At 38.3% G+C, this 23,388-nt stretch overlaps 2 protein-coding genes across 2 annotated transcripts in view; both read left to right on the top strand.

The window, feature by feature from the left end:
- LOC115433979 (zinc finger protein 271-like) overlaps positions 1-23,388 on the top strand; it is a gene marked incomplete at its 5' end in the record, with an annotated part of 219,668 nt that overhangs the window by 109,600 nt on the left and 86,680 nt on the right. The window lies entirely within an intron of this gene.
- On the top strand, positions 2,702-8,961 carry LOC115434016 (NACHT, LRR and PYD domains-containing protein 4C-like). The gene is made up of 3 exons (XM_030155680.1): positions 2,702-3,188; positions 3,726-3,899; positions 8,629-8,961. Exons 1-3 carry the CDS (start codon positions 3,076-3,078, stop codon positions 8,831-8,833), a joined length of 492 nt encoding a protein of 163 aa, XP_030011540.1. The 5' UTR covers positions 2,702-3,075; the 3' UTR covers positions 8,834-8,961.

Genomic DNA, 23,388 nt, shown 5'->3' with positions numbered 1-23,388 from the left:
TTCATTATTATTATTTTTATTATCATTATTATTATTATTATTATTATCGGATCAAATGGACAGCTACTATAAACTAAAACATAATCAGCTGTTCTATCAGAATCCACTCATGTAGTTTTCTCAGTTACTCACAGTCATTCTCACTAATGTGATTTGTGAGGTCTCAGTGACCTTTGACCTTTGTCCACCTCCATGCAGTTACTTCATCCTTCAGTCCAAGTGACCGTTTGGTCCAGATTTGACTGAAGTGTGTCAAAGCCTTCCTTAGATTGGTCTTTTAAAGGTAACTGTTTCTGACAGACGGACCTTTTCCTGTGGATGTAAAATCAAAGTGAAGCAGCTGTCAGTCTGTTTGAAAGGTTCAACTACAGTCAAAGACACAAGAGACTCTGAAAACACACACAGGTGAACACACCAAGGTGGAAGGAGGACACTTTTCACCACAGTCTTCTAGTCCAAACAGGTCCTCATTCAGTCCCTGGAAAACATCCAGTAGATCAGCTGTTATTCTTTCACTGTGGGATTGGACCGTTTTTCCAGTCGTCATTTTCAGCTCCAGAAGGAAAGGCAGATTATTTGTATAGCGCAGTTCATTCACAGGGCAGTTCACAGTGCTTTAAAAAAAATGGAAAAAAGACAGATTAAAAACACACAAATACAATTAAAACATAATCAATAAAACATAAATAATAATCAGTTAAAACAAAGTAAAAGAGAAGAGTGCAGACAGAACCCTTTCAGTTGTTTTTTTCCTTCTACAAAACTGGGACCTGAACACATGTTTGGTCTCAGTAATGACACTGTAGTGTCCAAATACGGACATGTGAGAATAACTGAGTCATTCCTATTAAATACAGATGACTGTATCATTTCCTTCCTAGTGGTATTTGACTAAATGGACATGAATGAACCTGATGGATGACGTCCATGTGTAGAGTTTGAATCAGAGGAAAAACAGTGACTGAAGTCAAATGGATGAAACTGATGAAACTACTGCCGACATGACTGTGAATATTTTTACAGCTGTGTTTGTTGTAGATAAAAGGGTTTAAAGGACATTCCAAAGGAACAAAGCTGATATTCAGGATTAAAGATCAATGATGATAGAAAACTACAAAGAAGACCAAGTGTTGTTAATAAGGTGGATTTAGTTTGTTTGAATAATCGATTATTGAAGACATTGAACAGTTCAACTCTACTGTCCTCCAGCTGAAGGTCATAGATATGAGAGAAGACACATGAACAATAAACTGATGTAATGAGAGGAAATGAATGACTGGACCTGAATACACACAGAATCTGGAACAGAATGATATGATACTAGAAGAAATGGGAAACATTCCCCTTCCATTTGTGTTTGGAACATCCTCTGAATTGTCTTCTTTGTCTTCACTCAGAGAGCATTGACCAGTGTCGGCGAAAACTGAAGGTGAAGCTGAAGCTGAAGTTTGAGTGTGTGTTTGAGGGCATCGATAAAGAAGGACTCCACAAAACCCCCCTGAACCAGATCTACACAGAGCTCTACATCACAGAGGGAGGGGCTACAGAGGTCAACCAGGAACATGAGGTCAGACAGATTGAAACAGCATCCAGGAACCCACACAGACCACCAACAACCATCACATGTACAGACATCTTTAAAGGACCACCTGACAGACATCAGCCAATCAGAACAGTACTGACAAAGGGCGTGGCCGGCATCAGGAAAACAGTCTTAACACAGAAGTTCAGTCTGGACTGGGCTGAAGACAAAGCCAACCAGGACATCCACTTCATATTTCCATTCACCTTCAGAGAGCTGAATGTGCTGAAACAGAAGAAGTTCAGCTTGGTGGAACTGGTTCAATCGCTTCTTCAAAGAAACCAAAGAAGCAGGAATCAGGATCTTTGAGACCACCAGGTGGTGTTCATCTTAGACGGTCCTGGATGAGTGTCGACCTCCTCTGGACTTCAACAACACTCAGATCCTGACTGATGTGACAGAGTCCAGCTCAGTGGATGTGCTGCTGATGAACCTCATCAGGGGGAACCTGCTTCCCTCTGCTCGCCTCTGGATAACCACACGACCTGCAGCAGCCAATCAGATCCCTGCTCAGTGTCGTGGCATGGTGACAGAGGTCAGAGGGTTCACTGACCCACAGAAGGAGGAGTACTTCAGGAAGAGGTTCACAGATGAAGAACAGACCAACACGATCATCTCCCACATCAAGACGTCACGAAGCGTCCACATCATGTGTCACATCCCAGTCTTCTGCTGGATCACTGCTAATGTTCTGGAGGACGTGTTTGAAGACCACAGAGGGAGGAGAACTGCCCAAGACCCTGACTGAGATGTACATCCACTTCCTGGTGGTTCAGGCCAAACTGAAGAATGTCAAGTATAATGAAAGATCTGGGACAGATTCACCCTGGAGTCCAGAGACCAGGAAGATGATTGAGTCTCTGGGAAAACTGGCCTTTGAGCAGCTGAAGAAAGGAAACCTGATCTTCTATGAATCCGACCTGACAGAGTGTGGCATCGATATCAGCTCAGCCTCAGTGTACTCAGGAGTGTTCACAGGGGTCTTTGTAGAGGAGAGAGGAGGGTACCAGGACCAGAGGTTCTGCTTCATCCATCTGAGTGTCCAGGAGTTTTTGGCTGCTCTTCATGTCCATCAGACCTTCGTCAACACTGGAGTCAGTCTGCTGTCAGAAGAACAAACCACATCTCAGAGGTCTGGATCTGCACAGGCACAGTTCTACCAGACCGCTGTGGACCAGGCCTTACAGAGTCCAAATGGACACCTGGACCTGTTCCTGCGCTTCCTCCTGGGTCTATCACTGCCGACCAATCAGAGACTCCTACACGGTCTGATGAAACAGACAGGAAGTAGCTCAGAGACCAATCAGTAGACAGCTAAGTACATCAAGAAGAAGATCAATGAGAAACTGTCTGTAGAGAAAAGCATCAACCTGTTCCACTGTCTGAATGAACTGGAGGATCGATCTCTGGTGGATCAGATCCAACAGTACCTGAGAGGTGGAGGTCTCAACCTAGATGATCTGTCTCCTGCTGAGTGGTCAGCTCTGGTCTTCATGTTACTGTCATCAGATAAAGATCTGGATGAGTTTGACCTGAACAAATACCATGGTTCAGAGGAGGCTCTTCTGAATTTGCTGCCAGTCGTCAAAGCCTCCAACAAAGCTGTGTGAGTCCAGACAGAGTGGAGTTTATTGAATTTAGAGTCTGGTTTAGGACATTTTTATACCTTATTCATTCCTTGTCAAACCACCACACTGATCATATTAATCAACATCAGAGCTTGATGGAATTCACATCCAATCCACTTCATGTGTATGACAGTAGGAGCACATCTGATCCAGTCCATCAAACATGTGAGTTAGTTTATGGTGGACCATGGATTTAGATCCTGTTTGGTCTTCAGCGCTGGTTCCAGATTCTCTTTAAATAAATCTGTAAATGTACGTGTTACTGAGACCCCCAGATAAATAAAGGGGTCATAACCATAATCAGAAATGAACAGCAGTGAAGGTCCAGACGGTTTGTCTGAGTGTTCACAGGAAATAGGAGCTCTGTGATACATTGACTTTAGAACCTGATATTTGACCAAAACTAGTGATTATCTGTAGAACTATTGGAACTGAAATGAAGTGGAGTTTAGTGAAGATCAGTTTATTCTGCTGCTGTTTTGAATAGAACAAACCAATCTGTTCTGTTTCTGCAGACTGACTGTCTATTACCTATCAGATGAAGGCTTTGAAGGTCTGTCCTCAGTTCTCAGATCCCAGTCCTCTAGTCTCAGACATCTGGACCTCAGCACCAACGACCTGGAGGATTCAGGACTGAAGATCCTGTCAGATGGACTAAGGAGTCCAGACTGTAAACTGGAGACTCTCAGGTCAGATAAAGTTAGAATCTGAATTCAGTTCTTTCTGATCTTTTGGTCCTGACTGAGTTTGATTAAATCATGTTGTACTTGTTTAAATGCAGGTGTATTAGATCTAGAGCTGCACAATCAAGTCAATCACAAGCAGTGGGGGCTGGTCAGTAGAGGGCGCTAGGGCGCCGCCCCACCTGTCTCACATGAAGAAGAAGACGATAGGAATCACCTAACATAATTGGACAAAAACATGAATATTTACATAAATGAGTAATACATGATACAGGCCGTGAGTACTGTGTATAATCTGCATTCAAGTGGAGTTTAAACATGTTTCCTGTCGTTCAGTGAACAGTCAACTGACGTGTTTCCTGTTTGGGGCAAAAATCTGTGTCCAAGGCTCTGCCTTATGATGGAGTATTAGGGCCACAAAAGAAAAAAAAACACTTGTCACTATGAGAATAAAGTCATTATTTAATGAGAATAAAGTCATTATTTAACAAGAATAAAGTCGTAGTTTTAAAAAACTTATTATTTAATGAGAATAAAGTCATTTTTTAATGAGAATGAAGTCGGTATATTTTGAGAATAAAGTCATAATATGAGAATAAAGTCGTACCCACTCATCGAATAATGTAGAACTTGGAACATTTAGTGCAGTTCTCCTTTCATTTGGGGGTTAGACACAAAGGCCAAATACTGAGTCTGCCCCCCCCCCCCATCAACACATTATCATTAGTCTAAGGACTTTGAAGTGAGTTTGCACACATTTGGGTTTGTTGTAAGAACTGAACTGATTTGTAGTAAATTTCCTCTTTTGTGGAGGAGAAACTGCTGCAGTGTTCATCTGTAGGACTATCAGAGAAAACAGCAGAACTAAACACAGAGGGTTTGTGTTTGTGAACAAAGTGTGAGGATTCTACTGTGAGTTTGAGTCCAACAGAAGGGAAAGGATCTGCTTCACTTGTTGCCTTCGCTGTAAAACTGGAAACTGTTGAATTTTCAAGATATTATGAGTTTAATCTCATTAAAGTATGACTTTATTCCTGTTAAATAACAACTTTAATCGCATTAAAAAATGAGTTTTTAAAACTACTTTATTCTCATTAAATAATGAGTTTATTGCCATAAATTAATGACTTTATTCTCATTAAATAAATTCTCGTTAATTAATGACTTCATTCTCGTTAAATAATGAGTTTTTAAAACTACTTTATTCTCATTAAATAATGACTTTATTCTCTTTAATGAACAACTTTATTCTCGTTAATTAACGACTTTAATTGCATTAAATAATGAGTTTTTAAAACTACGACTTAATTCTCATTAAATTAATGACTTTATTCTAGTCAATTAATGACTTTATTCTTCTTAATTAATGACTTTATTCTAGTTCAATAATGAGTTTTTAAAACTACAGCTTTATTCTAATTAAATAATGACTTTATTCTGGTTAATTAATGACTTTATTCTCATTCAGTAATGAGTTTTTAAAACTACAGCTTTATTCTCATTAAATAATGACTTTATTCTGGTGAATTAACGACTTTATTCTCGTAGTGACAAGTGTTTTTATTTTCTTATGTGGTCCTAATACGCCGTCGTACTGCCTTTATCATAATAGACTCTCATTATAAATGGAGCACGTGCAGTAGACCCCCTCCAAAACAAGAGATAGGAGAACCTCGGCCCCGCCCACAGGAGTAAACGTCACATCCCAAAAAGAATCCAGACCTTCCTCAAAAATGGAATCAGTGAACAGGTCCATAAGTAAAACTACTGAGCCATGACTGAGAGGATGGACAGATCAGTGGATAACACAACTGGATTAGATGCAGGAGACATGAGTTGGATTCCTGGCATGAGTGAGATCATTGATTTGTTTTAACCCTTAGGTTGATTTTCTATTTTTTTTACTGTCATGTGATCTACCTGTACTACCTTCACCCCTGGTCTAAATGCATTTTCCATATTATCAGTGGAAAACAGACTCATCAGGGACATGTCTGACTTTAACAACAGAGTCAGAGAAAAATGTGCATGTTTGAAGGATAGACGGAGAAATTTACAGATAAAAATACACGACTGAAAACACATACTGTGTATTTTTATTTGAATTTAAATGAATATTTTAAAATAGTGGTGCCTGTACTTTGGTGTATCCTAGTGGTGATATGTGGTTATAGTGCAGCTGAAAACTGACCTGGATACTGCACCACCAACAAACAATTTCACCAGCCGCCACTGATCACAAGTGGAATCACTATATCGACCTATGTAATTATAAAATGGAAAAAGACGACAGTTTAAAGGTCAGGATTTAGGTGGATTTATGGTGATCCAAATGGAAAATTAGGGAATAAAAGTTCAACACAACTTCTGTTGAATGGAGATGATTTGGATTCAGTGACACTGAGCAGATGGAGATACTGTGGAAAACAGGAAAAATGAAAATCACAACATTCAAATGTTTCTACTTTTCAGTTTTGGTATTTTTACACTAGTTTCAGTTTTTATGGTGGACTTGACATTATTAAATGACTCATCTGTGCTTTTGTCTTGATAACCAAACAAGAAGCATCTTCTTCTTCTTCTTGTTTTTGCTGCTTTTCCACAGGCCTTTTAAAGAGCAGATATTGTGCAGATGAAACGTCCATATCCAGACATATACAGCTGTGGAGGTTCACATGTGATTCAGTCGACTATAATACCCTTCTAGTTGCAGGTCCAGACACTTGGGCTGCAACTAATGACTGACTCTACAGTCGACTAGTCATATTACAAACTGAAAAAAAAAACAACAACAAAAAAACAGTGGCTCTTATTTCTATTCATTACAGTAAATACGTGGGTAAATTACTTTTGACCATAACCATGGCAACATAACAGAAGGAAACATTAATGGGAAACTTAACCACTGACTCTGTCTCTCTTTTACTGTTCACATCTCTCACATATGCTGACTCACTGGCTCCGCCCCCATACACTGGTCCCGCCCCCATACCTTCCTCATCCACTCACCTGTCCATCATAGTCCCATCCACACTCAGTGCTTTACAGACCATCAGTAACAGCTGAACTTTCCAACAGTAACATTAACAGAACAGTTAGTGCAGGGTCGATCCAATACATTTCATGTTTCATGTTTAGAATTGACTCGGTCAGAGCAGTAGCGTGTTGAGGAGTACACGTCTGCTTTTTCTGCAAAAAGTCCTCCATGGTTCCTGTACTTGTCTTATCGCTGCATAAAATTAATCATGAAATTGTCCGACAAAATGACACCATTCCTCTTTAAAGTGTCCTGATCCTTCACACACACACATACAGTAATAGACTCACTACTAGCATGGGAGCTAACTATCTACGAGGTTGATCTAAATCTTATAAACGTGTTTCCTCTGTAAATGTTCATTCATAGTTGAAGTGGTCCCGTGGTCCACCAGGCTCAGATACAGATCTGACATGTGACAGTTTTCTTGGTTGTGTCACATATGAAATGTTCCCAAACTTTGGAGCGTTTGTTTGTCGTAGCCTGGCTTCAGTGGGCGTCTACCGCTGCTCCTTCTGTTCCAGATCATTAGTGTGCATGTGCTGTCAGTGCATCAAAGATCTGGGAAAAGGCAGATGTCTCACTCTGAGCTACTTCATCTGGCTACGGTCAAACATGGTTTATCCTGGGATTAGATACACACGATGACATCACTAACGACCCGTCAACCACGAAATTAGTCCTCGATTGATTTTGCCGTCGATTATTAGTCGACTAGTCGTTGCAGCCCTACCAGACATACGACGAGATGAACAAAGAGTAGACAAATAATCAAATCTAGAGGCTAGTAGTGGAACCCAACCAACCACTCCTACTGTCAGCAGCATCGTGTTCCTCCCTGAGCTCAGATCTATGTGGACTGTGATGGTCCTTCAGTCCAGACCTGACCTGATCGTATCCTCATCTGTGTCCTCCAGGTTGAGTATCTGTAACCTGTCAGAGAGAAGCTGTGAAGGTCTGTCCTCAGTTCTCAGATCCCAGTCCTGTAGTCTGACACATCTGGAGCTCAACAACACGGACCTGAAGGATTCAGGACAGAAGATCCTGTCAGATGGACTAAGGAGTCCAGACTGTAAACTGGAGACTCTCAGGTCAGATAAAGTTAGAATCTGAATTCAATTCTTTCTGATCTTTTGGTCCTGACTGAGTTTGATTAAATCATGTTGTACTTGTTTAAATGCAGGTGTATTAGATCTAGAGCTGCACAATCAAGTCAAACACAAGTGTAATCACTAAATCAACCTGTGGAATTATAAAATGGAAAAAGATGATAATTTAAAGGTCAGGATTTAGGTGGATTTATGGTGATCCAAATGGAAAATTAGGGAATAGAAGTTCAACCCCACCTCTGTTCTACGGTGATGATTTGGATTCAGTGACACTGAGCAGATGGAGATACTGTGGAAAACAGGAAAAATGAAAATCACAACATTAAGGTGTTTCTACTTTTAAGTTTTGGTATTTTTACAATAATTTCAGTTATGTTTGATTTGATTTTGTTAAATGACTCATCTATGCATTTGATTTGAAAAACAAGTCAACAGACTCAAATTACAATAAAAAAATGTGTTTTTCCCTAAATTGTGCAGCTTTATTTGGATCTGAGCTGTAGAACAAACTGAGATCTATGTGGACTGTGATGGTCCTTCGGTCCAGACCTGACCTGATTGTAATCCAAATCTCATCTGTGTCCTCCAGGTTGAGGATCTGTAACCTGTCAGAGAGAAGCTGTGAAGGTCTGTCCTCAGGTCTCAGATCTCAGTACTCTAGTCTGACTCTTCTGGACCTCGACAACATGGACCTGAAGGATTCAGGACTGAAGATCCTGTCAGATGGACTAAGGAGTCCAGACTGTAAACTGGAGACTCTCAGGTTTGGATTGTTCAACCAGTGTGAACGATGATGATTCAAACCATGATGTACCTGTAGTGGATCAGTCTGAGCTGGTTTTCAGAGCAGCTGTTCAGTGTCTGACATGAAACACATGCATGTTCCTTTATTTCTATGAAACAAACACAGGAACTAAACTGGATGAAGATGTATTTGAACCAATGAGTCTAAATCTACAGATATGATCCAAAGGACAGTAAAGTGTCTACAGTCCTGAGGGTGGACTGGAGTAGAACTGGTTTGTCTGTTCAAACCCTGGAACCCAGAACCATTGAACCTTTGATTTGGAGGTGCTGAAGGATGTTCATTTATGCACTTGATGTTTGGACCAATATGTGGACATTGTGTCTATATTTGGTCAAAGTCAATCTTCATCCAGTTAAATTTGTCTGAGTAACAATAAAAGATCAGGTCTTTCCAGACTAGGGACGTAACGATATGAACATTTCATATCACGTTCCTGTGACCAAAATTATAACGGTTATCATTATTATCAGGGCAGTGGCGTGCACAGACATTTAGAGGGGCAGGTCCTCAGCACGAAAAAGGGCACCCCTCTCCCACGTCCGACAATCCTGAATCTGCAGTGTTTTCATAAATACTGGTCCTCAATAACTTGCCATCACTGTTTATTCAGTATTACACATATGTTAGCATTCTACAAACAATGTACTGCTACTGCAGTGGCCTTACACTGTTCACACCAAAGAAACTAGAAAAAAACAAACCAAAAACTTTCTACTGGTAAAGTACAATGAGCACAGGCCTCAAGAGTCCAGGAGCAAAAAAATGACCAGAGGAGGATTATGAACCACCCACCCTGTAAAAATCTACAAAGCCAAAACTGAGTCACAGACCATGACCATCACTCATTTACTGAACAGCCTCTGTCAGCCTGAACAAACCAATATCATAGAACCACCCTAGGACTGCACACTGACACAACTGTGCAGAAGGACTGACATTTGGTCTGATCCAGGACAGAACAGAGCTGGTACTGTGGGCTGTCTGCTGACAGTCTCTGTCCCTCTGTTTCTTTACTCTTTCCTTTCTTGGCATTTCGCTGCAATTGATGAATAAGAAACATCAAATTGTGCACTACAATGAACACTGCAGACCAGGGGGGTCAAACTCATTGTAGTTCAGGGGCCACATACGCTTAATCTGATCTAAAGTGGGCTGGAGCAGTCAAATAATATAAATAATAGGATGAGAACTTCTGAGTGAAAAAAGTAATTCTGTAATGAAAATGTTTATCTACGAATTGTACTTGAACATAACATGAACAAATATGAACAACCTGTAAATTTGTTCGTAAAATAAGTGCAATGTTAACAATATTCCACCTCAGTTTATCATTTATACAAGTGAATCACAACTTAGAGATCACAGTGGATCTACAAATACACCAAACATTAATTAACAGGGAGAATATTTTTAAAATGTCACGTACTTCTCTGAAGACATTTCAGATATTCACATTTTTTGTAAAAGCTTGTCTGTAAATATAAACATTTTTGTGTAATTTTACTTTTTTTACACTAAAACAAGAGACAAATTTACAGTTTTCATTATTTATAGGTTATTATGACAGTATTTTACTGGTCTGATCCACTTTAGACTGAAATGACCTAAAATGATTTGAACATCCCTTGATTATTAATATCTTCAGTGTAATTTTTACATTTCACAAATTCATCCCAGGGGCTGGATTGACCCTTTGGTGGGCTGGATTTGGCCCCCGGGCCACATGTTGGACACCTGTGTTGTAGACATACAGATTTTTTTCCATGCTTGTGTAATTTATTATAATGACAAACAACGACTTTGACAATAATCTAATAATCTGAAACTTCACATCCCAATAATTTCCAAAAAGGGGATTTGATTTAACTTCAATATTATGTGTAATTCTCCAATCATGTGATGTAACATGAAGCCTAGTGTCTGGGTGTTCACCTCTGATCTGCCTCCTGTCGTCCACTCCCCACAAACTACAAACTCCACTTGCCTCTGTTCAGCCTGACACCACAACAACACACACTTTTACACACACTTTGGATTAACAGCCTATTATAGATTTGTGACTCTGGAAATATATCAGGTATCACAAATTTTCATGCAAATAAGTAGCAGAGGATTTTCGCCAGTTTGCTGGTTCGCCCCTCCATCTGTCCTCACATTATCAAATGCACTGAATTAGCAGCCGTGACCTCTGTGACCTCTGTGACCTCTCCGCTTGTGACAGCTAATCACCCGACACACGCTAGTATTGGGCTACACTAACCAGACAAACTGGTGGGGAACGGGACAAAGATTTGCTTAAACAGTTGTAAGTCAAAGGCACCGCTATTCTGACCAGTTTGTCTCTTGCTAAAAGTCGAGGCCATGCGATGTGTGATCAGCAACAGCAGAGTTCCGACCGAACTGAGCAGGAGAGAGAGGCAGAGACAGGAGGTGGACTGGGGAAGGACAGGAGGCACTGGGAATTATCTGGATTTAACTGAAGATTAAAATATGATTATAATGTCATGTCGATGCGGACTTTATTGTCTTCTTTGAGTGAGGAAAAAAATAATTACATAACAAAAAAAACAAAAAAAAAAACGATCACCAGAAGAGCACTGAGGCAGGGTCAGGGCAGGTCTTGAGGGACACCTCAGGTCTACCTGTGCACGTCCCTGTATCATGGTATTGTTGAAATTGTGCTCAAAATGTTCAAAAAGTACTAAACACACACTGAATATTTAACCAAGTTATATTTTGAAAAAAAAAAACAAAAAAAAAAAAAAACAAATAAAATAATTGTCACAATGTACTTTCTGTGCAGAAACCTTCAAGTATTAACCCTTAGTGGTCTGAGCTTATTTTGTCTGTTTTTCAGTCCTTTGGATTTTGCCTTTCTATACTATATAAACAAATGTTTACTATACCCATGTTTGGTGTCTTTTTTTTTCAGCACAACTTCATCTGTCTCATCTGTCTGTTATTTTTCACTTTAACCTACTATATCAACACAAAAGGACAAAAAACCACACAAAAATAAAAAATCCAATTTGAAAAATGTACATAATTTATTCCATATTTAGCAGCGTGTTCTAACACACCGCTACTGTAAACACACAAGGACAAGGTGAAGTGACCTGCCTAAATACCTGTGCTCTTGGCGACAGGACAGCGACACCCAATGACATGGCACAGTAAATACACCTCATGTGACAACAATAATTTGTGACTCTGAACTTTATGAATATGGCTCTTACAACATAAATAACACACAGATGTTTAACGAACCTTTTCACAGACTTAAAAGTGAATATTGGTTCCAAATATTAGGTATAGAAAATTAAATTGTAATAAATTTAAACTAGACTCAAATATTTGACATAAAAACAGATCTTTACGTCGGCGTTTTCTCTGGAAAAGTGCGGTAATCAAACACGGTTATCATGAGAATTAGAATTAAAAGGGTAATACTAACCGTCTGACATTTTCCCACAGTTTATCATTATACCTGTAATGTTCCATCCCTATTCCAGACTTTGGACAGGGACTGGACTATCTGAGTCTGTGTTCAGATGTTGTCCTGAGCGAGTCAGTCCAATAGAAACTGGCTCCAGGTCAATCCCATTTGTGCTGAAATCCATCCACAGAATAACTGTGTCCAACAGCTGACGCTGCTTCTTTTCCTCCTCAGATGATGTGTGATGTTTTGTGTTGCAGACTGTCAGGATGTCTGATCACAGAGGAAGGATGTTCTTCTCTGGTCTCAGCCCTACAGTCCAATCCGTCCCATCTCAGACTGCTAGACCTGAGCTACAACCATCCAGGAGCCCAGGACAGGAGCTGTGTGCTCTAGTGGAGGATCCACACTGGACACTGGACACTGTCAGTATGGACTGAGCTGATGCACACGCACAGAATGTGTGATAGAACAGGTGGAGCTGACAGGAACACTCTGTCACAGCTGATTCCACATCCTTTACTGAAGTTCCAGACCACGGTCACAGATACAGACCTTCAATAAGGGACTGACAGGAAACCATGGACTGGATGTGAACAGAAAAGCTGGAGTGGATCACAGTGATGGAAATGTCCATGTTTAATGCTGCTCTGACCCCCCCCCCCCCCCCCCTCCTTCCTTTCAGGTTGGAGCCCAGTGGAGTCCGATGGTTGAAACCAGGTCTGAGTGAAGTGTAAGTGGATTTCCATTGGATTCCAGAGTAAACCCAACCTGAACATACAGTGGAGCTGGTACCACATTAGAAAACACATCAACTGTCAGTGAAGACAGAGGAGGAGCTGACAGCTGATTGGTCAGGACACAGATCACATGACACAAATACCCTGAGGGACGAGTCCTCAGAACCTCAGACCATTGGCCGATCACACCTCCTCTGTCTTTATGGATCATTCTAGTGTCGTTCTTGTGCCGCTGTCTGATAAAGGTGGAAGACCAACAAACAAGAAAGTCCAAAACACCAGCTGAGTCGATCAGGAGGAAGTTTGTCACAGAAACAAGTTCAACCCAAAACATCCAATCACTTCCATAAATATTTATTATCCATTAGATAAAGGCTGTAATATTATGGATTTTATGGACAATTAGGAAAAGGGAAGGATTCAATGAATAAATCTGTGCAAAGGTCGTAGTTAATACAGTTTGTTTTTGATCAGAAAGGTTTTTGACAGTGAACTTGGAGACACAGACTGAACAGAAGCATTGGAATGAAATGTCAGTAAATTCCACTTCCTGTCTGTCTGTCCTTGACTACTGCCTACATGACATTAGACAGAAAAACCACAGTAACACTTTACTTGAAGGTCTAGTTTAAAATGCATTAAACGCACATTCATAAGACATTATAATGCATTTATAATGCATTAGAAAAGTCATTCCAACAGTTTATGATCATGTACAACAACTTCTACCAAGGTTAATAAAGTATTCTAAGTGTAGCATTCTGTATTCTAAAATTCAGCTTCATTATGTTTTCTACATCCACACCAAAGTGACAACAGTGTTTGTAGGAAGAATCTCCAGTCCTGGTTACAGAACACATTCTAACCATCAGAACTGTAGCCAGTTATAAAGACACAGAGAACTGCTGTGACATGGAGTTTTCTGAAACTGAAGAATGCCTTAGAAACATCATAATAATTTACAGGATGACTTTAAGAGCTTTTAGTAAAGTGACACACTGTCTAAAGTTATTAGCAATTGTATGAATTAGAACACAAGTCTGATGACGTATGAGCAGTATCTGCTGGCTCTAAGATAAGTGTAGTCCAAAATTTACATCAAAACTGTTCTGAAGAACTCTGGATTTGGCAAAAACAAAAAAACATTAAAAGAACAGAGACAGTAAATAGAAGTGTTACATGTTGCTTTGTATCAATAAAAAATAATGTGGCAGCTCTAAATCTTTGTTAATTCAAACACATCCGTTTTTTTTTTTTTTTTTTTTTTTTTTATAATATGAAATCCCTTAAATAGATGGGTATAGAGACCAGTGACAAAACCTAACAAAAGTTCCCACCTAAAAAAATACATTCCTTCACACTGCTTTGGTGTGGATGTAGAAAACATAATGAAAGCTGAATTTAGAATACAGAATGCTACACTTAGAATACTTTATTAACCTTGGTATAAGTTGTTGTACATGATCATAAACTGTTGTCATGACTTTTCTAATGCATTATAAATGCATTATAATGTCTTATGAATGTGCACTTAATGCATTATAAACTAGACCTTCAAATCAAGTGTTACCAAAACCACAACTACAACTCACATCTCAGAGCTTCTCTGAAATCAAACTCACACAGACCCGTTTCAGACCAGACCTTTATTTGTCTCCATCCTGAATTTCCCCAAAACCATCAGAACTCAAACCTGTGGAGGTTTAAAGTGCTGTGACGCTGCTACCCATCAGTCATCTGCACTGGAACACACATTATCTATGGGATCACATGATCAGCATTTATTTAGTCACATATTTCTGTGGAAGATTTTCATGAGAACTTCATGACTTCTGTGTTTGGTCTTTGAATGAACTACTAGGACTTGTACAACTATCATACTTGTGTTTAATAGAATACAAACTGAACCAAAATGAACAACAACTAAATTAAATAGAGTGAGAACAGCAAAGTTACAAGAACATCCTTTAAATATTCAACAAAATCAACATTTTATTCTTTTCTTTGAGTATTTTCTTTCATTTTTCTAATTATTTTGTTCAGTTTGTTTATTTTTGCAAATTTTGCTGATTAATATTATACTTTGTTTATTAGTTTGTTAATTCTATATTTAATTTATTTATTTTTTTGTTCCATTTTCACTCATTTGACTGATTGATGATTAATTTGACTGATTAGTGTGTTCAGTTTTTCTTCTTTTGTTGAGTATTAGTGTTTGTAATGTGGTACCAAGGTGAGGTTGTGTAACTGTGCTTTTCTATTCCCACTAATGCGGGGCGTCTTTCTTGTGACTGCACAGCTAGCAGCTAGCTTACAGCTATAAAACACACACATGACCAATCCAACATATGCTCATGTGTGTCACAGTAACAGTGTGTGAACCAGGGACACAATTACAAACAACAAGTCATTCTACAGTCTGTCCCTAAAGTCAAATCAAGCTGATCACTGATCAATAACTGCAGCTGTTTTGTGTTTTCTTCTGTCCATCAGATTTCTGTGAACTCACCCTGGATCCAAACACAGCGAACGAAAAACTCAAACTGTCTGAAAACAACAAGAAGGTGGAACTAGTGGAGGAGGTTCAGTCATATCCTGATCATCAGGACAGATTTGAGGACTGGCCTCAGCTGATGTGTTCAACTGGTCTGACTGGTCGCTGTTACTGGGAGGTCCAGTGGAGTGGAGGGGTTCATATACCAGTGACTTACAGAGGAATCAGAAGGAAAGGAGAGAATGATGACTGTGGGTTTGGATTAAATGATCAGTCCTGGAGTTTGTGGTGTTATAGAGGTGGATACATGGTCTGGCATGAAAACAAACACACATTCCTCCCTCAGTCCTCCTCCTCCTCCTCCTCCTCCTCCCCCCTCTCTGGTACAGTCTCAGTGTATGTGGACTGTCCTGCTGGATCTGTGTCCTTCTACACAGTCTGCTCTGACAAACTGATCCACATGTACACCTTCAAAACCACATTCACTGAACCACTGTTTGGAGGATTTAGACTGATGGACACAGGATCCACAGTGTGTTTGTGTGGTGTGTAGATGAGTTGTGCAGTTGTATAGATGTGTTGTATAGTTTGTGTAGATGTGTTGTATAGTTGTGTAGATGTTTCGTGTAGTTGTGTAGATGTGTTGTATAGTTGTGTAGATGTGTTGTGTAGTTGTGTAGATGTGTTGTATAGTTGTGTAGATGTGTTGTGTAGTTGTGTCAATGTTTTATGTAGTTCTGTTGTGTAGTTGTGTTGACGTTTTGTGTGGCTGTGTAGTTGTGTTGTATAGTTGCATAGACATTTTGTGTAGATGTGTTGTGTAGTCGTGCAGTTGTGTTGTATAGTTGTGTAGTTGTATGGTTGTGTAGTTGTTTTGTTCAACCTGAAATTGTTCAGTCAAATCAGTTGAATTTTAACTCACTTCTGTCTGAGTTGATCGTCTACAAATACACAGAACATTTAGAAACAACAAGAACAGAAATCAGACTGAATTCAACAACAATTATTTTGTTTATTTTTGATGCTTGTTTTTTTTAAATTTTACTTAATTCTTTTTATATCTATCACGATGAATTATTTGTCCTGTGTTTTCATTTTTCTTCTTTATGTTCATTATTTTGTTATTTTTTCTGATCATTTTGAGTTTTCTTATTCATTTTAAATTCACTTTGGCAATTATTTGTTAATTTTTGTACATTTTGATGATTCATTTGTCACATGTTTTCTTCATTTAGTTCATTTTGTTCATTTGATTTTTTTTTATAGTTTCACATTTTGTCCATTTTTTTTTCTTTTGCTTGTTTTGTTTCATTTTCTTCATTTGTTACTTTGTCGTGTCTTTCAAAGTTTCTGTTTATTGTTTTAACTATTTTCATTTTGAAATATTATGACAATTCTTTAGTTTATTTTTGTTGCTTATTTGTTAATTTTCTTGAATTCTTAGTATTTGCTTAATTATGATGAATTATTTGTCCTGTGTTTTCCTTTTTCTTCATTTATGTTGATTATTTTGTTAATGTTTGTACATTTTGCTGATTATTTCCTTCTATTTTTCTTGCTGTTGTTTATTTCGTTCCTGTTGGTTGTTTGGTTCTAGTTTTCAGTTGCAGTGCTCATTACTTCCAGGTTCTTCTGCTAGAACACTGCTGCCCATAATGTTGGAATAAAGTCTTTTTCCTCTTGTCATGAAATGATTGTGAATGTGGGATTTCGTGTTCATCCAGTGGAACTGGACTATCCAGAATCAATCCCCAGTTGAATGTGTGAGGTTGTTCAGGTTCTGTCTCTATGTTCCAGTCTTGTGGTCTGGATGCACATCAATCTAACTATACAAGTGGGCGGGACTTTGACTGGAGGACAACTCAGCTCATCCAATCCCAGTCCAGATATGACTTCTATCAGTGATCAATAGGAACTAGACTGATATCTGGAACCATTTACATGTTAGAAACCATCAGAATATGGAGCATTAGAAGGAAAGGAACATTTAGAATATTTACAAATCTACATTTTTACAAACTGTGAACAAACTTTGTAAACATTGTCCCAAAGAAGATACAGATGAAATTGAAATGAATTCCACCAATAGTTTCAGGGAAGAAGATGTTTGAAGAAATCACTAACGGAGACGACGCCTTCACAATAACTCATCTATCAGCGTTTTTACAAAGTGAGAGGATTATGGCTTTAGTCTGAAAATGAGCATGACTTTAAAGGAGCGTATTTACAGAAGAAAGACAGAATGTTTGGAGAAAAGTCATAAAGAGGTGGAAATATCTGGAGAATAGCCTCCACGTCTGCATTCAATTCATCTTTTGGGTTAAAGTTGGAAAGAATTTAGACTCTTTACTCACTAAATTCTATTTTTGTCCTAATATTCTAACTGTGATACAGAGCGTATTAAATGGGAGTTGAATGTGTGACTTTAAATTTGGCTCTAAAAGAAGATGTCGGATGAACATCATCAATCATACATCATGAACCAAAATGGAGGAGGAGAGGAAAAGTAACGTTATTAGTTGTCTGCTTAAGCTTTACATTACAAAGTTGTTTTGCTTGAAGACTCTTTTTATTTTTGCAAGTCTTCAGTTATATTCTGAGTTCTATTTTCCAACTGTATGTTGTATTTTTATTTTAGAGCAGGGGTGTCAAACTCATTTTCTTTCAGGGGCCACATTCAGCCAAATTTGATCTGCAGTGGGCCGAACCAGAGAAATAATAACATCATAATATAGAAATAATGTCAACTCCAAACTGTCCTCTGTGTTTTAGAGCCAAAAAAGTCAAATGATGCCACCTATTATGCCAACTATCCTTTAAAACAATGTGAATAACATGAACCAACTGAAATTTCTGAAGAAAACTTAGTGCAATTTGAACAATATTCTGTCTCAGTTTATCATTTACACAGGTCAATTACAAAACGGACAGATCACAGTGGATCAACAAACACACAAAACATTCAATAACAGGCAGAAAAGTGTTAAAATTACACTTCAGACATTTCAAAATGTTCATATTTGTTGAGGTTATTTGTGTTTTTATGAAATGTTAGTTGGTTTGAGTGTAAATCCAGTACAATGACATGCACATGTTTACATTTCCAAAGGGAAACATTTGGAGTTGTGATTATTTCTGGGTTATTCTGATAGTATTTGACTGATCCAACCCACTGCAGATTAAATTGGTCTGTATGTGGAACCTGAACTAAAATGATTCATATCTTCTGTGGAATTTTTGCATTTCACAAATTCATCCCAGGGCCGGACTGGACCCTTTGGCGGGCCGGATTTGGCCCCCGGGCCACATGTTTGACACCTGTGTTTTGAAGGTAGTGAACAGTCAGGTTTGATTCATGTGTGTGTGTGGTTTAGATGAACTCACAGCTGTCTGTGCTGAACTCAGAGCAGAGCTCCGATTCAAACTCAAAGATCTAATTTTACAGCTTTAGAAAGTAGTTGTGGTAAAGAGAGCAGAGAGCAGAAAAAGCAGAAGACCAACTAGGGCAGGGGTGTCAAACTCATTTTGGTTCAGGGGCCATATTTAGACCAATTTGATCTCAAGTGGGCCAGACTAGTAAAACTTAATAGCCTATAAATAAAGTGTTTCCATTTTGTTTTAGTACAAAAAAAAAAAAAGATTAAATGATGAAAGTATTTACATTTTACAAAAAAGATGTGAATAACCTGAAAAAACAGAAATTTCATTTGAAAAATTAGTGCAATTTTAACAATATTATGCCTCGACTTATTATTCATACATGTACATTACACACAATGTTACGTAAACATTTGGTAACAGGCAGATTATTGTTAAAATTTTGGAGTTTGGAACTAAAATTTGAACAGTTTCAACAATATTATATCTTTTATTATTAACACAACTACAGATCACAGTGGATCCATAAATACACAAAACATTTAATAACAGGCAGAATATTGTTCAAATTGCACATTTCGGGTTGTTCATCTTTGTTTTTATTTATGCATTTATTTTGTTTTATTGTGAAAGAATAGTTTTGTAAATGTAAATATTTTCACAGTGTAATCTTATTGTTTTCACTTAAATTTTTTCCACCTAATTTTTCACAAAGAAAATTTGTAGTTGTCATTATTTATGGGTTATTGTGTTGTTATTTTTACTGTAGATCCCATTGGTCTGTATGTGGAACCTGAACCAAAACGATTTTGACAGGTTAATTTTTGCACTTTCATCCCACGGGCCGGAATGGAACCTTTGGCGGGCCAGATTTGGCCCCCGGGCCGCATGTTTGACACCTGTGAACTAGCGGATTTGTGTGGTCCAGACATGCTAGCCTAACAGTGCAGGTGCTAAGCCAAAGCGGTGCACATGCAAAAACATGTGCTTTTCTTAGAATTAGCTTCTGGAGTGACTGACATGTTCTGCCCAGAAACTAGGATTAACCAATAATAAGCAGACGACCAATGACGTCATTGAATAATAGGAGTGTCCAACAGTCACTAAAGACTAGAAAAAGGAACAAAGGAAACTCTTATTGTGGTGGGCTTTTGCTTTTTCTCTGTGATGAAATGTGTGTTTGATGCTAGTTCCTTTTGGAACTTTTGCCTGAAGAACTAAACAAAGCTCTTGGTTGAACTTTTTCAATCTCAACCTTGCCTTTTGGGGAATTTTTCTTCATTCTCCTGTTGTGTTTCTCCGACACCGACTTCAAGTGGTAAGTCTTTTACCGTATAAGTGAACCCCCATCTCCCGGCAGTCTGGGTTTTTACCCTAGCCCTTCAAACTTCACTGGGCATCTGAGTAGATACAGAGACACCCATTTAGTACTTTGCATCACGTAGACGTTATCCAGGGATCAGCAAAGTTACTCTTCTGGTGGAATAATAATGGAAAAGTTTGGAACAACGATCCATTTAGCGAACATTATTGTAGTTTTTTAAGATCCTTGAGTCTACGTGTTTCACATTCATTCATTCATTCATTCATTCATGTCTACAGTTTGTGTAACATGTTGTTTTGTTGCTTAAATGAAGAATTATTATAAATCTGAGTGATTTACATTACATTGACATTTACAGTGAAAAAAACATTTGGATTCATTACAAAATTCATTATAATTATTATTAAATGGAGTAAAAACCTCATTTCCAGTTTTTTTCTGACTCTAATCCAAAGTTTTTTTCTGCTGATAAAATAAAATCAAACCCAACATTTCATATATTTCTGGCCCCGGCCTGTGTTCTCCACCTGATACTGATCAGAGTTCCAACATTCCACTTGTCATTCTCAGTTTATTCACATCAGAAAGTGTCAGAACATACTAGTACATTTCATTTATGTTCATTTATTCCATCAACAATCCAAACTGAGTGTTTTTACAGACACGTATGTTGACAAAAAACATTCAATCCTCATCAAATCTGTTCCTTTTAGACTGAAAATAGACTCAGATATGTGACTAGTTTAGTGAAATTCCTGCTCATTTTTAGATCATATGTGCACCAGGTTGTGTTTTTGTCTGTGTTTCTTATTTTATTTCATTCTTTTTGTCAAACTGTGACTTTCTGTTCTCATAACATCTTACACTAGAATGAACAGCTTTATTCTGAAACAACTTCCACCATGTCGATTTTTTCCATCAGCTCCATGATACTATTGTTTAATTGTATTTTTAAATTGGATGTAAGGAGTCATAAAGGAGTATTTTGGTACTGGAGGTGAAGTACCATCAAAGCACACACCATGAAATAACTGCTAAGATTAAACTTCAGAAAATATTTTTTTTACATGACAGCTGCTGTAATTGGTTATTTCATCATAAATTTACTGTCCGTATTAATTTCCATTATTTTTGCACGATTTCTTATTTATTTATTTTTTAATTCCCCCTCAGTCGAAGGTACCCCCACTACTTATGGTGCAGAGGAGATTGGCATTGATGCTACTAAGTTGACAATATGTCGGCAGTTTTTTCTTCACAAAATGGACCTTGACTATCTTTTAGCTTTAACCCAAATAAACACATTTACAATAGATGGTTTATTTTGACCGTACTGAACCGTGGAGAACCTGTACCGTTACATCCCTAATGTACAGTAGGGCCTTTGCAGACAGTTCTCAGCACTCAGACCCTAATAATAATAATAATAATAATAATAATAATAATACATTGAATTGGTTTGACTTTCCTTTCAATGACCAAACTAAATAAGTTGTTGCAGCGTTTTGGGATTCTGTAACTATTTAAAGAATCTGCCAACACTGGAGAGAACCTGACATTTTTTATCCTCTTTCAATATCTGTGTTATTATCTGTTCTGTTCTGGTCTCATACAGGAAACACATCTGTTAAGGAGAAACTATGGAAGCAAATCTGTGTCATCGGAGATTGAAAGGTTGTATTTTGCAATAATTTAGGTTGAAAGGTTGTATTTTACAATGGGTTTTTTTTTTTTTATTTGAATGGTTGTATTTCATAATTTTAAATTTTTTTTTATAGTTGTTTTTTTTTTTAATTGTTGAATTTTTACACATAGAGTTTCATATTCTGAATTCAATTATTCAAAAAAAAATTTTTTTAATTCAACATTCTTAATTACAATGTGTTTCAAATTCAATCTAAAAAAATTCAACCTAAAAAAATTCGATATAACATCTTGACCAGGCAAAACCAATGGAGTACGGAGCCACTCGATCTAACTTTCACCCAATCATACTGCTCATGCTGAAGATCACGTGATGCTCACTTAACAGCATTGGACGGGACTCCTGTGAAAAACCATGCTCTTGTTTTGCATCGCCGTGCACATTCTTGGACCTATTCCCGGCTGCGCTGCTTCTTCATGATTCTTCATATAAAGAGAGTTGGATAAGACCGGACCTGGACCAGCTTCTAAACAAACTAAAGAAGTTAAAGATGGACTACAGGGACCAGAACAGACGCAGCGGATGGCCGGAAAAAAAACCCATTTGGACCTGCTGGACTGGATTTTAGGGGACCAGTGAATCAGACTACAGGTGCACTGAACTGGGACACAGCAGACTCGGACTGGAGGCTTTCAATTGTGGGCGAGTCTGTAGTTCAAACAGTGGTAGACGATCCTGGTAAGTTTTGTTTCTAAAACACATGGTTAATGGCTCACAAAAAGTCGACTTTAGAGATGAAAGTGAAGTACAAACGTTACGGATGTTAAAGCGCTAGCTACTGGTATGCTAACAACAAGCTAATAGTAACATTTGCGTGTTGTCTCCAACGCTGTTTGTCGGTGGTTTCATAAAAGTCAGAACTGAACCCAGTAGTTAACTGAACCCAGTTCCAGTAGACAGGGTTATTGTCCACACTGGGGAGAACATGTCCCATTAAACCATGGTTAATTGTTGTGTTCTTTACAGCTGTTGTCCATGGACGAGGAGGCAGATTCACAGCAACAGCACCTGGATTTTTCTTCCCTTTTGTGAAGTTTTGAAAGCATTTTGTATTTGAGCCTAGTTATTTTTACTTCAGTGTGAATAAACCCATTTGAAATGCATAAAGTTCATTTTGTCTGTGTTTTCTTATGCCTCACATAAACTTGAATAACAGTACCGCTCTGCTGACCTCACTAATTATCTGTTCACAGACTATTCTTCCATTGTGTTTCTACGTATGTCAAATAGAAACCCACATATTTATGTTTATGACATATGCCACAGAGTGAATATTTGTGTCTTTCGCCTGTGGATTGCAAGATAGGACTGTAAACACAAGAGCAGCAGTTGCTTCTGGGAGAGCGTCTCCAGTACCAGACCCCGTCTTGCTGTTCCCCATCATGAAGAAGCAGCGCAACCGGGAACAGGTCCAAGAATGTGCACGGCGGTGCAAAACAAGAGCATGGTTTTTCACGGGAGTCC

This window comes from Sphaeramia orbicularis, chromosome 2 (genome assembly GCF_902148855.1).
Source record: "Sphaeramia orbicularis chromosome 2, fSphaOr1.1, whole genome shotgun sequence".
In the NCBI taxonomy this organism is placed as follows: domain Eukaryota; kingdom Metazoa; phylum Chordata; class Actinopteri; order Kurtiformes; family Apogonidae; genus Sphaeramia; species Sphaeramia orbicularis.
This window is presented reverse-complemented; position numbering and strand designations above follow the sequence as displayed.